General features: G+C 44.5%; 1 protein-coding gene across 1 annotated transcript in view; it reads right to left on the reverse strand.

Moving 5' to 3' along the window:
* CD109 (CD109 molecule) overlaps nucleotides 1-16,671 on the reverse strand; it is a 220,784-nt gene that overhangs the window by 128,670 nt on the left and 75,443 nt on the right. Inside the window, exon 13 of the mRNA XM_075598010.1 lies at nucleotides 3,355-3,417. Within this exon, the coding sequence (XP_075454125.1) occupies nucleotides 3,355-3,417 (63 nt within the window). The remainder of the gene's footprint in view (nucleotides 1-3,354; nucleotides 3,418-16,671) is intronic.

Here is a 16,671-nt window from a genome sequence, read left to right on the forward strand (position 1 = left end):
AATTTATTACTTTAAAACATCTGGTGCGCTGCTGTATTGTTCAATTTAATATTATGTTTGGATGTGTGCTTGTAGTTTTAGCAGTATTTTTTTGTTTTTGGAACTAAAGATCCTTTTGTACCTTATTTTTCACACACTTACAAATTTGCTTTAAAGGGAAATTTTAGCCTCTGTAATGTATAATGCCATAATGTATGGAGTTACGGAATTACTTCAGTTTGCACTAATGTACCATAGGAATCTACAGGAGCAAGTTTTTTGAAGTTTTGCTGGTTTACATAAATTATGATAATGTATCTAGTTTTGAGTGCACCTGAGAAATAGTTTTAAAATATTTCATGATGTTGTATATTGAAATTATGCCATGAAATATTCAATGTAATAAAGAGATGATGACCTACTTAAATTATATATTACTAGATGCAACATTAGAAAAACGTTGGCTGTTTTCTACTGTTAAGAGATCAAGGCAAAAAACAGCCTCAACATTATTACAAAGGAAGTCAACCAGAGGCACAGGAGAAATGTGTTTATAGCTGTGCTTATCAATAGGGATATGTAAAAGTCTAATAAATGTGCTTATGAATTCTTTTTTAACAATTTTGCTGCTTCACTAGATTTTTCCGCCAAGCTTTATTGGACTAAACAATCATGAAACCAGTGTAAGATGTTGCAGGCATCTTAAAAATGTCTCTATTCTGCAAAAAAGAGAGAGCGTACTCCCCCCCAACAAAAGCCTTATTTCTGGATCAATGTTGCTAATTGAAAAAAAAATGCTCTCAAAAAGTCACAAACAACTAAGGGTCTATTTTGCATGGTTTGCAAAGCATTGAGAAGATTTCACACATCTCTACTTATCTCAAGGATTTAATCACTACATTTATCTGTAGTTCGGATTCTGTTAATGGTTCCACCTTCATCAGGATTAAACATGAGGAATGTCCCACCAAATGAACTAAAGTTTGCATAAATTAAAGTACTGATGTACCTTTTTCTAAAAAATCATAATAGATATTTTTTTATTCCTGCTGTACTATATTGTTCTTTAAGGAATGCAGAACAATGATAAACGGGAAACAATGATGCCCGACTTACTGTATATGAACTGCAACATTGTTACAACAACTTAAAAAGTTGAATCATAATTGCAAGAATAATACGTCAAACATGTGTGCATAATGTTGAAATGTAGAAAAACATGCAGAAGTTTGCAAGCTGTGTGGCATTGGATTACGAAATGTTATAGAAATGTTATGTTTTGGTATAATGCTGCATACATAATTCAGTGTGAGAAAAGAGGAAAAATATGACCTGGTCAGCAGTGTTTTAACTGGAGTTGCTGTTTGAAAAAATGCCAAATACTCTATTACAGAACAATTTGGTTTCAAACAAAACTGAGTTTTAATTCTACTGTACAGTATATGTATATACAGTATATGTATGTACATGTATATATATATATATATATGAAAAGAAGAAAATAAACAGGCGCACACCTAGTGTATTAACATTATAAAATATATTTCAGGAACATGTACTCAATCAAATGCCCACTCACAAAGGTATAGTAAAAACAAGCATGTATGAGATCGGCTCTCATTTGCCAACAACGCAGTCCTCTCGGCACGACACTAGGTCCCAGCGTTCTCCTGTGTCTTTATTATTTAATTATTTGTGAGTTCACACATATATATATACATATATATATTAGTTCTATGTAGGTAATTATATACAAAATCATATATTTTTTATTATATATCTTTTTTAAATTTATTTTATATTTATCCTTTTTTTCTCATTAAATTTCATTTTTACTAAATTCATTATATAATATTATAATTTTATCATAGGTTGTATTTATTTATCTTTGGTGAGTTCAAGCTGGGTCCTCATAGAAGTAAATCAATTGTATTATATGTGCTTAATTATTCAATCAATGAAAACTCTCCCTATATATACCAAGAGGTGAAAACCTGGTGGGTCACCCCTGATGAAGTCACTTTTGATGACGAAACGCGTAGGGCGTGGTCTAACCTTGTGGCTGACACTCACATAGTGAATACTATTGCTGCTGGGTGTGATCTCCTGAGTCTCCTGCGGGTTAGATTGGGCGTATTCTATACTGGCTTATAGGAACTTTTGAACTATTTGTATCCGGATGTACACCATTGCCGGGTACTCAAGGGAGAAGGTTCAGTTTCCGGTACAAGCGGAGGAGCGACACAGGAGAACTCTGGGACCTTGTGGCATGCCGAGGGGACTGCGTTATTGGCAAATGAGAGCCGATCTCATACATGCTTGTTTGTACCATACCTTTGTGAGTGGGCATTTGATTGAGTACATGTTCCTAAAATATATTTTATAACGTTAATACACTAAGTGTGCGCCTGTTTGTTTTCTTCTTTTTGTTAGGGATTGGTGATCCCTTCAAACGGGCTGCAGACACCAGAGTGGATCAATCATTGGAACTGGACTCTGTCTCTCCATTTGGTTCTTTTAAAACCTTTTTCATATTAATTAAATAATTTTATTGTCATGTTATATTTTTATAAAATTTTGTTTTAGTTAATTTAGGGACTAGAAGGTATTGTCATATATGCTATCAGCAACCATTATACCACCCTGATAGGTATCATTGAATTAGCCTATAGCAAAATAGTTCTTTATTGTTATTACCAGTCATATATTCAGGATAATTTACAGGCGCTACTTCATATGTTCTTTTTTGTTTTATATATATATATTGGAAATATAGACAATTGACCATGGAAAATCTTTCCATTTTGCAGCTTGGTAATCAATTACTTATCTTAGACTCATAGTGCAAAGTAAATAAGTAATTCAGTATTACTGTGAGTGCTACCGTTTCTATTTGGAATAACAATTGATATTTTAGGACAAGCTTTTTTGAGAGTTCTACTCACGTCCTCAGGTCAGCCATACTGCTTTACAAAAGATTCAAGTTTAACAAAGATGCAAAATACTGTAACATAGATTGTTACCGTATTTTGCATTTTATATCTTTGTTAAACTCTTTGAAACTTTTGTAAAGCAGTATTGCTGACCTGAGGACGAGAGTAGAACTCTCGAAAAAGCTTGTCCTAAAATATCAATTGTTATTCCAAGTAGAAACGGTATCACTCACAGTAATACTGAAGTACTTATTTACTTTGAGTAAATAAAGGTGTAATGAGTAAAGGTGGATGAGGTAGAGAAAGAATGGCAAAGGGAATTGTAATTAAACAGGCAGGTTAATAAATGGTTGAAAGGGATAGAGAGAAATGTGAAGTACATGTAGCGCATAGACTCAAATAGGCAAACATACTTTTATGATTGTCATAACAATAAAATTACCAGATAATGTATCTCCTGTAAGGGTATGTTGCTATTTATAGTCAGGTCAAATGGTGTCCCAACCTGTAGCATGAAAGAAAAAGGAAAACAAATACATTGCAAACATGAATTTGACATTGACTAATCATATGGTCTAATCAGGGATGCACACAATTTTTTGTTTGCGCCCCCCCCTGTCTGCTCTCCCCACTGCTCACGCCCCCCCCTTAACTTTTCTCCGTCATCAGCAGTGTCATTTCACAACATAACGGCATGTGACATCACAATGTCATGTGATGTCACTTTGCCATGGCAATGCATTGCAATTGACCCTGCAGCGTCATTTGACTCCACGTTATCATGGCGATGCGTCTCCAAAAGCCCCCAGAGAGAAGGTAAGAGACGTACAGAGGCCTTGCACGCTCCCCCAGCATTTTATGTAAATGTTGTGGAGAAGAGTGTGGGGCCTCTGTAAGCACTGCAACACCCCCAGAAAAACTCACCCCCCTCCCCCAGTTTGTGCACCCTGGTCTAGACAAATGCACTGTACCAAAGTATTTTAACAAAGACAACAATCTCATGTTACAAAATGTTCCCTTCGCCTTAATTGAAGTTCAACTTACTTGTAGCATTATACATGACTGATTGAAACAAACAAAATATTGTGAAATAATTCAGGTTTACTTTTAATTCCCCTGCTGACGATGGGTTCCATAAAACATTGTAAACATGGGCTCACTGGCAAATAAGGTGGTGGACAAAAGGAGGCAATACAGCTGCGGCAGCCTTTATCCTAATGCGTCCAGATCCGCGGCGCTGGCGTATTGCTTGCCTGGGACTGACGATCCCTAGTTGGTTTTTACAAAGGTACTGGAAAATTTAAGGGCAACACACCAATACCCTCCTCCTGTAACTCCGGGTGCAGGAGCAATACGAAAAAAGCGCGGGTCGATGCATAACTTTTTCCTTATCGCACGCTTCCACCCCAGAGCATCTGGTGAAAATCTGTAAATGTCATAATTTTCGATAAAATATTGATAAATTTGACCAACTGTGGCCATCTTATCATCTGCTGAACTAATTGCTGACCATATTAAATAAGCGTACGTTATGTTGGGCTTTCTGAACATGGACTGCAGTGATGTATTCATCTCTGGACCTCTCTGGACAATGGAACAGAACACCAGACAGTAGACAGTTTGCATTTAGTTTTTAATATGAAACGCCTAAATTGATACAATGTTGTACAACTTCTTCAGTACCAAGGTCAATTCACAAAGGACCACTGTGGTATTTTTTATACACCTGCAAGTCGACACATTACTGAAGCGCATGCGCATTACAATTCATGAATATCTGCCACCTGGCGGATACGCGAAGAATTGCAACCAATTAAATCCGAAACATTCTCATTAAACAGATCAAGCATGGTGGACGCCGGCATGATTGCGACATGAATACGGCACGAACGCCGCATGAACGTGGCTTAGCGCATGGCATTCGGAAAAAGTCACTGGAAAATATCGGTGAAGTGTTAGAATAAAAGGGGCCGCGGCTGTAGATCAATAATTTTGAAGATGTTATAGTAAACTAGAAAAATGTAGGCTAGTGTTAGGGTGCAATTAATTTTAATTGACAAACACTATAGTCCTAAACATCACAGGCATCTTCTGTGTATGTGCTGCAGCAGCGTAGTGGAAGTATACATACGCAAGGATACTTATAGGCAGGGCTAGAGTGGCGCAAGAATGCGCCGGAACACCATTACGGCATTTATTTTAGCAGCTGGAACAGCATTGCCGCAGTTCTACAGGCACTCTGCCTCCATCCCTAGGCCCTAACAATGCAAGATAGGTGTGGACTCACAGCGCTTGCCAGTGACCAGGTGGGTCCGCCCCGGCAGTCTGAAGACACAACCTGTGAAAGAGGTTGTCAAAGAGAAAAGGGTTGTGAGTGAAAGAGGAGGGGGATGAAAGATTTAAAAAAAATGAGTCAGGGAAGTGAGAATAAAAGCGGAGGGAGGGAAGCTCAGATACTGTAGTAAAAGAAGTGAGAGTAAAGAGAAGGGTTTAGAGAGTAAAAGAGGAGAGGGTGAGAGTAAATGAGGAGAAGTGAGAGTAAAAAAGTTGGGAGGAGAGGGGTGAGTAAAAGGTAGGGAGAGTGTGAGGAAGGATGGGGATAGTGAGAGAGATGAAGAGAGTAAAAGACAAGGAGAGATAGAGTAAACAAGAAGTGGGGACAGAGGAACAGGGAGGTGTGTAGCCCCCCTTCCCTATGCTTGAGGGAAACTGCGCGGGCTGCTATACCTGTTGGCGTGGAGGAGGCCTAAGCCTCCACTTCTGGGAGCCTGGGTTGATCTCTCTCTTTCCGTTTGGTGCAGCGCCTAAACCTATGAGGGATCCCAGCAGAGCGGGATGGTCCCACATAGGACTCAATAACCACTATACACAGAGTATAATTTAATTTCTTTACTCCTCACACTATAACAATAACACACCCACAATACAACATCCCAATGTAATATGCCACACAATACCCAACACCCCGTGGTGTTCATAGAACAGTCCCCCCCAAAGTGTGAGGTAGCGCTACACTCTGTGTGGATTATTGGTGCACTTATATATCTCCCTGAGCACTCCTGTACCCAGGTACCGCTGGCAGATACAGAACAGTCAGGTCCAATGCTGCAGGGCCTCCAACAACAATCACCTCACTCTTTAGGGTCCTGATCCTCCTCACGAGGCGAGCTCCAGCTGGAGTGTCTCACCTAATGTCTATGTGGGCCCATGACCTGGTCCCAGACCACAGTACACCACGCGGTCGTCCGGTCACCGGTGCAACAGTACCTCTATGTACTAATGGGGCAGCGTCCCTATCTGGGGCCTTCCCTGCAATTCTCAGCTGAGATGACTCAGGGCCTAGCTGGTGTCTAAGGGGCAAGACTAGGCCTAGTCCAGGGAAGCACTGCTCCCTGGACACTACCTGCTCCGTTGCATCCCTCTGTCCGACTGAGCACGCAAGCTCCTGTCCCAGAGGATATCCTGTGTCTCCCTGGTGCAAAGTTTGAGATGGTCATATCTCAGATTGTTGTTTTCGTTCATCTTGGCGGTGGCTTTCTCCGCCAACTGATATGCTCTATGGAGGTAATCCTGGAGCCGTCTCACATATTTGTAGTGTGTCATTTTCGGTACTCCATCACTCAGAGACGAATGTCCACAGGCAGTCATGCCTCTCTGCCGAACATCATGAAATATGATGTATACCCCGTGGATTCATGTCTGGTACAATTGTAGACATGTACCAACGGCTTGACATGCTTGCTCTATTCAGCCTTCTCAAAACCCTTCACAGTGCCTTGCATATCTTATAGAGTTCGTTAAACCTTTCTGGCAGGGCATCTCCTTCAGCGTAGTAGGGAGTTGTGCGAGACTTCTTGATATTGAGCAAGTTTAGAAACTCCTTGATTAACTTGCTCTTGAAGTCTCTCCCTTTATCGGAGTGCATCCGATTAGGTAATTCGTAATGTATTAAGTACTTTTCCCACAGTACTTTGGCTACTGTGAGCACTTTCTGGTCCTTGGTAGGGAACACTTGGGCTTGGGTGCAGTGGTCGGTCACTACTAGGATGTTCACGATTCCCTTTGAGTCTGCCTCGATGCAGAGGAAATCCATGCAGACCAGGTCCATGGGACTAGAGCTCTTTAAGTGACTCATTGGGGCTGCATGTGTAGGCAGTGTTTTTCGCTGTATACACTGCAGACACCTCCGGCAATGGCGCTACACTGATTCCCGCATCTAGGGCCAGAAGAACCTGTCTCTTACTAGTCCAAATGTTTTGTCCACTTCCAGGTGTCCGTGATCATCATGCAGAGATCGTAAGATAGTGTACTGCAAGCTTCTGCAGGACGAGTTGGTTCCTATCGGGATGGTTATGATAGGGGACAATCCGGTAGAGAAGGCCACGCTAATGCAGAACTTGTCCCATTCCCTCATGATAACAGCGACTGTGTCGGTTGGAGCACGCTTCACTAAGGAGGGATTATTCTCTTGGATGGCATGGCATATGGCTCTAGGCACCGGGTCTCACCAACTCTTTCCATCTCATGATGGTGTCTTGCATGATAGACATGCCTTCGGGGTGGCTATATTCTGCTGGAAGGGCCTTGGACTGACAGCTCAATAAGACCACCACTCTGAGTTCGGAGAAAGCAATCTTCTCCTCCACTATCGCCGCGGTTGAGCACATTGCCCGAATCTTAGGTCCAGGGATTTCTTCCCATGGGCCATCTGGCATTGCACTCAGCCCAGGCCTTCTGGACAGAGCATTAGCTCCGATGTTCAAGGGTCCTGGCTTGTTTTTAAGGGTAAACTGATAATTAGATAGGGCAGCCAACCACCTGTGGCCGGTGGCATCCAATTTGGCGGAAGTCAAAATGTAGGTCAACGGATTGTTATCGGTCCATACCTCGAAAGAGACCCGTACAGGTAATTGTGTAGTTTATTGACTACCGCCCAAGTGATTGCTAGAAATTCAAGTTTGTGAACTGGATAGTTTTGTTCACTCGGCGTCAAGATACGACTCACACACACTACTGGGCGAGGCCATCAGGGTATTTTTGATGTAACACGGCTCCCAGCCCGTTGAAGCTGGCATCCACTTGCAGGATATACGTCTGCTCCAGATCAGCGTAGGCCAAGACAAGGGCTTTCATGAGGCTTTTCTTGAGCCCTATGAATACTTTCTCGTAGGCGGACGTCCATTTGTCCCCGAACAGTGCTTGCAGAGTTGTGGCCTTTTGCAGAGGCTCCTCTGGGAAAATCTTCAACAGGTTGGGGAGGAATTTGGCCTTGATGTAATACCCCTCTACGTATCTGCGGTAGTATCCGCGAAACCCCAGGAAGCATCGTAGCTCCATCACGTTATCTGGTCAGCGCCAGTTCACTATGGCTTCGACCTTAGCGGGGTCAGTAGCCACTCCTTTTGCAGACACAATGTGGCCCACATAGGTGACCGAAGTGCGGCAGAAGCGGCATTTGTCCAGGGACAACTTCAGGCCTTCTTTTCCCAGACGATGCAGAACCTTCAGAGGGCATTCTTCGTGCTCATCTAGAGTTCTTCCGAACACGATGATATCATCTAGATAAACCAGACATTCCCGGGGATTCATATCACGATGATCTTTTCCATCAATCTCTGGAATGTCGCAGGTGCACCATAAATGCCTTGCGGCATCTGGGTGAACTGGTAGAACCCGAGGGGGCAGACAAACTCTGTCTTCTCCTGATATTCAGGGCTCATGGGTACCTGGTATGATCCAGACCCTCAGGTCCAGCACATTGAACCACTGACTACCTGATAAGGTGCTGAGAATTTCCTCAATCCGCGGTAAGGTACTGTGCAGCGGTTCATGGTGCGGTAGTCCACACATAGGTGAACAGACACGTTCTTCTTCTGTACTTCCACAATAAGAGGCGTATAGGGGCTACGGGACTCCGTTACGATACCCGCCATCTACATCTCCTTCAGGACGTCCCTCACATCCTCCACATCTCTGAGAGCTATGAGTCTGGAACACTCCCGGAATGGTGTGGCTTCATTCAATCGGATCGTGTGTTGAGGACTCCAGCTGCAGCCCACATCCTTCTCACTGGTGGAAAACACCTGCTGGCATTCTGCCAGCTTGTCACTTAGCCATTTCTTCCACTCCGCGGGCAAGGTAGATTCCTCAAAGTCGAACTGAAATCCGGTAGGTGCTTCTCATATGGTAACCGCGTTTACATGAGCCAGATATTCTATCTGAGTTACCGGGTATATCCGACCCAGCGCTTGACCGATGTCAAATCGTACAGTATGAGATGAGATGTTCTGGATGGTCAACATGTACCGGCGAGGAAGTGCAGACTTCCACTCTTTCATTTCTGGTACCACCTTGAACCCTCTCTTGGCATCCTCTTCGGGCGTGGTCTCCAGTGAAAAGCACCAGTTGGCCTCATCGCAGCCTGGGTAGTTAGGTACAGTGGCCATGTGTCTGACTCCCCCTGGTGAATCTCTGTCAACCCCTTCACCAGGATGAAGAATTGTCTGAATCCTTCATGGGCAGAGATTCTGTTACACTCCTCTTTGAATACGGGGTGAATCCGCAGAGATGATAGAGGTAATTCAACTGCTTCTTGCAGATAGGCCCGGATCAGGACTCACACCACATCCGCATTGGTCCCCAGTATAATGGGGGAACTGGGATGTTATCGGGGCTCTGGACATACCAAGACTTCCACTTCTATGGGGTGGGTTTTGTTGGTATTGAGTTGTGGTATATCCAACCACACATGAATCACGCCATCGATGGGGTAGTCTTCGCTACTAAGGCCCCACAATGTCATCTTCTCAGCCGACTGCATAGGCAGATGCTTGAAGTGCAGATCATAAAATGGCCTGTAGATGAAGGTCATTTGGGACCCGGTATCCAGCAAGGTATCCACTAACACTTGTATTATGGCAACAGGTCCCACTCAACTGTAGGCATAAGATTGGGGCTCCTCTTCAGAGCTAGGCACAGGAGTACTATCCAAGGATGTGGATGGCTGTTCTGCCGACTGCATTGTGAAGGCCATGGCTCCTGCGGTGGAAGTGTCTAACTTCAGACAATCCCGTGCAAAGTGACCTTTTTTGAGGCAGTTAAAGCAATGGTTGTGGCAGTTAAAGCAAAGCTTCCAGGCATCCGGTTGGTGTTTGGCATGGAGGTTCAGTGAATTTGCCTTCGCACTAGGCTTCTTGGCGGGGGTTACCTTACTCTCACTCTTGGTGGACTCTTGAGATGTCTTGAGTGTGGAATCGCAATTGAACCTCCTGTCTTCTTATTTGGCTTAGCAATTCTGTGAAACTGGGGGTTTTCTCTGCCAGAGGATCGCATCGCATCATAAGAGCTGTAAGATGATAGGGAAGAGATCCTTTCATAAGTTTGTTGAATTGGTACTCATTCACGACTGTTGCAGAAATAACTTTCTATGAGAGTACATCCCACAAGAATAGCTGTAGGTGTCGGACAAACGTGGATAGCTCTTCTCCCTCCTTCTGCCAGAGAGCGCGAAACTGGGCCAAGAGTTTGTCTTCATCCTCCTCTATGCCATAGGTCTGGTTGAGGTGTTCCACCAACTCTATGGCGGTGGCTTCCCCCTATAGCTCACAGTGCATTCTCACAATGTTTGCTTCTGGGGGCTCAGACATTCAACTATCTGTTGTCTCTTCACAGCTTCCAAACAGGACAATCCTTGAGCACTTGCAGGGTATGGTCTCTCCAATTCCCAAACTCTTCTTCCCCGACATGGGTGGGTGACTTCCCGGTAGCAAGGTTTTAACTTACAGTAGTTGTGTGTCTGCCAGAACTGTGCTAGACCATCCACCAATTGCTGTATTGCTCCCCCAACATCCGAGCCTCCTAACGAGCGGTAAGTGTCAACTGACTCTGGACTAGCTTCGTTCCGTCTACCAGCCGAGCCGCGGGAACCGCCACTGCTCCTTTTTGACTGTTGTCTGCCGATGGCTGTGGCGCAGGCCTCATTCTGGCGAGTGCGTCCTGGGGAAGGTAAAGACATAACTACCGGAAGCTCCTCTACACTAGGGCCGACACTAGACTTGTCCAGTTTTATGGTCCGTTCAGGGTATATGCATGGACATCCGCCGTGCAGAGCTCCAGGGAGCATCAGGAAATGGGGATATTTTCCTCCGTTATATCATGGTGACTGGTAACTAGAACCGTTCTCCACAAGAGGGTGGAATCCCAGGCTAGATCTAAAGGGTGGGCATCAGCGAACCCCGGAATCTGGCGCAATATTAAGCACATATCGTATAAGGAGAGTGACATAGCAAACTAGCCGATGGCGACCACATGTCAGGAGGTGCTCGGCATTCCAAAGCCCACTCGTGGACCCTCTGATGGGATGGTAGAGACATGGTCCCTTCTTAATCTGATTTTATTTAATTTAAGGTCGGAAACTCCAGGTCTGAATCTCAGCAGCGCCTCCAACCTTTCCATATGCCTGAGGGAAACTATGCATGCTGTTGTACCTGTTGGCACGCAGGAGGCCCAAGCCACCGCTTCTGGCAGTGCAGCACCTCCACCTATGAGGGATCCTAGCAGTGCGAGATGGTACCACATAGGACTCAATAACCACTTTACAAAGAGTATAATATAACTTCTTTATCTCTCGCACTATAACAATAACACACCCACAATATAATATCACGACACAATGCCCAACATAATACCCAACACCTTGGTGTGATTCCTCCAAAGTACTGAGGGTGCCCTAGGCACTTAAACACCTCGTGTCCATAGAACAGTCCCACCCAAAGTGTGAGGTAGCGCTACCCCCTGTGTAGATCGTTGGTGCACTTATATATCTCCCTGGGCACTCCTGTACCCAGGTACCGCTGGCAGATACAGAAAAGTCAGGTCCAATGCCGCGGGGCTTCCAACATCAATCACCTCACTCTTTAGGGTCCTGATCCTCCTCACGAGGCGAGCTCCAGCTTGATTGTCTCACTTAATGTCTATTTGGGCCCGTGGCCTGGTCCCAGACCACAGTACACCACGTGGTCATCTGGTCACCGGTGCAACAGTACCTCTATGTACTAATGGGGAAGCGTCCCTGTCTGGGGCCTTCTCTGCATTTCTCAGCTGAGATGACTCAGGGCCTAGCTGGTGTCTAAGGGGCAAGACTAGGCCTAGGGAAGTACTGCTCCCTGTACACTACTTGCTCCATTGCCTCCCTCCGTCTTACTGAGCACACTGCCTCCTGTCCCAGAGGATATCCTGTGTCTCCCTGGTGCTAAAGCCCTATTAGCTGGGACTCTGCATGTGTATTCCCCTCCAAGAGGATCCTGGGACATGTAATTCCTCTGCAGGGTATGCGGAGCCTGTCCAAGATGGCCACCACGCTATTCCTGCTAGGCATTATGGAACTTGCAGTTCCCAATGCCTTTTCCAGGCCATCCAAAATGGCTGCCATGCGCCGCTTGCCACTGCATGCGCCCCATCTCTGCAATATCCTCCGCTTGTCCTAGAGTACCGGAGTGGCTTCCCGATTGCGCGGAGCTCTGGCGGCCCCCGGCAAGCCAGGCTGCTTCTCCCCCATCCCCCGCGCACCGGAGGTAAGAATGGGGACTCGGCTACAGGGGGAAGAGTTAGCGAGAAAAGGGAGAGGAGTGAGAGTGGGAAGGGTGAGAGAGGGTAGAAAGAGTTACAAGGAGGAAAGAGTGAAAGTGAGAGAGAGAAATGGGATAGAGAGAAAGAGAGATGGTACCGAATGAGAAGGGGAGAGTGAGGAGAGGATGAGTAACAAAGAGAGAAGGGGTAAGTAAGAAAGATAACAAATGGGCTTGTGGGGGGGAAGTATGATGAGGATGGGAACTTTTGAGCGAGTAGCTGGTGAGGATGAGAGCATGTGGGGGAGAAACTTGAGAGGAGGGGAGCATGTGGGGGAGAAGCTGAAGAGGAGGGGAGCATATGGGGGAGAAACTGCAGAGGTGGGGATCATGTGGGGGAGAAGCAAGTGAGGAGGGAAGCATCTGGGGGAGAAGTTGGTGAGGAAGGGATCATGTGGTGGAGAAGCTGATCAGAAGGGACGCATTGGTGAACATGTGGGTGAGAAGCTGGAGAGGAGGGGCGCATGTGGGGGAGAAGATGCAGAGGAGGGAGCATGTGAGAAAGAAGGAAGTGAGGAGGGAGCATGTGGGGGAGAAGTTGGTGAGGAAGGGAGCGTGTGGGGGAGAAGTTGGTGAGGAAGGGAGCGTGTGGGGGAGAAGCTGAATAGGGGACTTGTGAGGGAGAAGCTGGAGACGAGGCAACAGGCTGGTGAGGAGGGGCGCATGTGGCAAGAAGCTGGTGAGGAGGGGAGCATGTGAGGGAGAAACTGGAGACGAGCGAAGCATGAGCTGGCGATGCTAGTGAGCTGGGAAGCATGTGGTAAACATGCTGGAAAGGAGGGGACATGTACTGTAGGAGAGACTCTGGTGAGGAGAGATGCATGTGGGGCAGAAGCTGTAGAGGAAGGGACATGTGGGAGGGAGAACCTGTAGAGGAAGGGACATGTAGGAGGGAGAAGCTGGAGAGGACTGAAGAATGAGGTGGATAAGCTGGTGAGGTGGGAAGCATGTGGGAGAGAATCTGAAGAGGAGGTGACATGTGAGAGAGAATTTGTAGAGGAGAGAAGCATGGAAGAAGCGGAGAGGAAGAGAGAATGTGGGGGAGAAGCTGAAGATGGAGGGAGCATGAGGTGGAGACGCTAGTGAAGAGGGAAGCATGTGGGAGAAAATCTGGAGAGGGGGGAAGCATGTGGGGAGAAGCTGTAGAGGAATGAGCATGTGAGGGATAATCTGCTCCACATGTTGGGAAAAGTGGAGAGAAGTTGAGCATGTGGGGGAGAAGCTGTAGAGGAGTAGACAAGTGGGAGAGAATCTGGAGAGGAGGGGAGCATGTGGGAGAAGCTGGAGAGGAGGGGAACATGTGGAGGACACGTTGGAGCAGAGGGGAGCATGTGGGGAGAATAAGAATGAAAACATGTAATTAAAGGATTTATTTTAATTGCTGTGTTTATGGTGTTGTGGGAATAAGAGTCACTGAACCTTTTTTTTGTAGGACTCTTGCTCTGCTTATATGATTGAGATTAACTCAGCAGATAGTTTTAAATTGTGGTTTCACAAAGGCCTGCAATTTCAAAATAAGCTATATGAATAGTAAAATGCAATGTAATCACCTATTCTAGATTAGCTAGACTTATTTTGCCAACGTTTTTGCACTTAATAATACAATACCCTCCTTCAAAGCTGGCACGTCATTTAACGTGAGATCTGCAATAGTGCTATTGAAATAAAAGTTGATGCGTGCAAAATTATTGCCCACTGTGAGTCATTTAATGCATTTGTGGGGGGGGGGGGGGTGGAGTGAAACTTCTTTGCAGACACCTAGAGATTTTTGATAGGAAAAATTACTTGTGTTGTCACGAAAATCCATAACGGAAGTGACGTCACGCTACTAATTGACACGCGCCTGCGTATGCGCATACCTCACACTTCCAGCATGCACGGAGGTTGTAGCCAACCGATGTGCAGAAGAGGAGTGCATGCGCAGATCAAGTACACTCGCGCCTCTTATTGAAATCCGCAGGCGCACAATGGACGTGCGCACCTCGGCCCATGTGCGCTTGCGTGCCATGCGAGAGAGGCCGGACCGAGGGGAGGAGAGGAGCCAGACAGAGAGGAAGAGGAGACCCTGCAACAAGTCACTGGTAGGAAGAAGGGAGGGACCGAGCCACGTCCCCTGCGATCCCAGTGCTGAAACAGTCACACAGTCAGACACACAATCACAGACACACACAAAGTGACACACACAGTGACACAGTCACATACACAGCGACACACATACACACACAGAGAATGACACCCACACAAACACAAAGAGTGACACACACAAAGTGTAACACACACACAGAGTGACGGGTGCTCACACACCCTGACTGACGACCACACACACCTGACAAGCACTGACTGACACGTGTGCACAGACACACACACAGTGATGCACACACACAGTGATGCACACACACAAGGAATTCACAGTTACTATAAATATAAAAGTGCAAATAGCTAAAACACGCGTTCTAAGTCAAACTTCTTTGCGTTTTGGCACTGAAATGGTGTTTTCATTTTTAATTAAAAACATCACCATCACAAATACAATTTCTGTGACAAAACAATGACAAAAGACAAAGAATTTCACTTAAAATGTGCGTGCTCAGCACACACACACTTTTTCTTACAACATTGACATGTGATTGGTTACAATAACATTGGTTACATCTGCACGTCTATAGTGTCCCATTATATACGGTACATAGATAAGAAAGGACAAACGCTTGACTGGGATACTGTAGGTAACAAAAAGCAGCTATATTTTTTGGCAGTAGTTCTATATCATCAGGTATACAAATTAAGGGAATATTATCTGAATAATAATTTGGCGGCAATTACTGTACTAATTTCCATTTTCACCGTTACATTTAACACACATAGGTAAAATATGAATTATTTTATGTAATAACACGCACCCAGTAAAAATAACGTTTTGTCTTTACTTGAACGCATATTTTTACCCTTTACAGAGTTTAGTGAATCCGGGTCATAGAGCTGAAAGCTGCAAGTGGCATTTTTTTGCCATGAAAACTATTGTTCCTATGAAAAAAAACTTCCTCCTATTTAATACATTATTTTTCACATGTTAGTGTATGAAATCCTGCATTTATTATTGAAACGGGGAAAAAAATGATGGAAATTGAAATAAAAACATAAATTAGCACTAGTAGCAAAATTATCAATTCATGATGCAAAAGCGCACAATAATGGATAAAATTTTCTGTTAACCCAGCCTGGACAAGTTATATTATTAGTTTGGTTACCCATATAATGCCAGTAATATACATGTACTGTATATTGTTCATTACACCTAACTAGACTTTGTGATACAAATTTACACACACATTATTACAAAATTGTTTATTAAGCCCTGTGGGGGTTATTAATTTAACTGTAATTGTGCCGATTGGGGCTATTGCAGTTTAATGAATAACCCCTTTAGTGTTACATGGACCATGCATGCCTCTATGACCATACTTACCAAAAAATAAATGCACTGTACTAATCAATTTAGTAAATGTTATACTAATTAGCCCAGCCTCTCTCTACATTAACCTAACCTCTAACATACAGTAAATACCCTACACCCGAAGGGGTGTCTTGGGTGTGATGATGGGATTTTACTCCATTCATCCATAGGAACCAGAAATGCAACACACTGGTAACAGTACTGTAGGTGGATAAGTACACTAAGACCCTAGTGTTCATGCTTTCATGAATACTGTGCTTATGTATAAGGGTATTACTAGATAATTACTGGTTCTCTGCTATTCAAGCTCAGTTATATTTTGTAATGCAATATATTGCTGACATATCCCTGTATTTGATGGGGAACCCTGTTGCATGAAGCTATTAGCTCAAAGCGGAAAGGTTATCCCATTTTGCTGGTACCTGTGTGCAAAATAGATATGTTTTCTATAAAAAGTTTGTATAGCTAATTGGATTACATTTTATTTGAAGGATAGGGGAATACTGTATATACAGTTAGGTCCGGAAATAATTGGACACTGACACAATTTTCATAATTTTGGCTCTGTACACCACCACAATGGATTTGAAATGAAACAACTGAGATGCAATAGAAGTGCAGACTTTCAGCTTTAATTCAAGGGGTTGAACAAAAATATTGTATGAAACGTTTAGGAATT

This window comes from Ascaphus truei, chromosome 4 (assembly GCF_040206685.1).
Source record: "Ascaphus truei isolate aAscTru1 chromosome 4, aAscTru1.hap1, whole genome shotgun sequence".
NCBI lineage: Eukaryota > Metazoa > Chordata > Amphibia > Anura > Ascaphidae > Ascaphus > Ascaphus truei.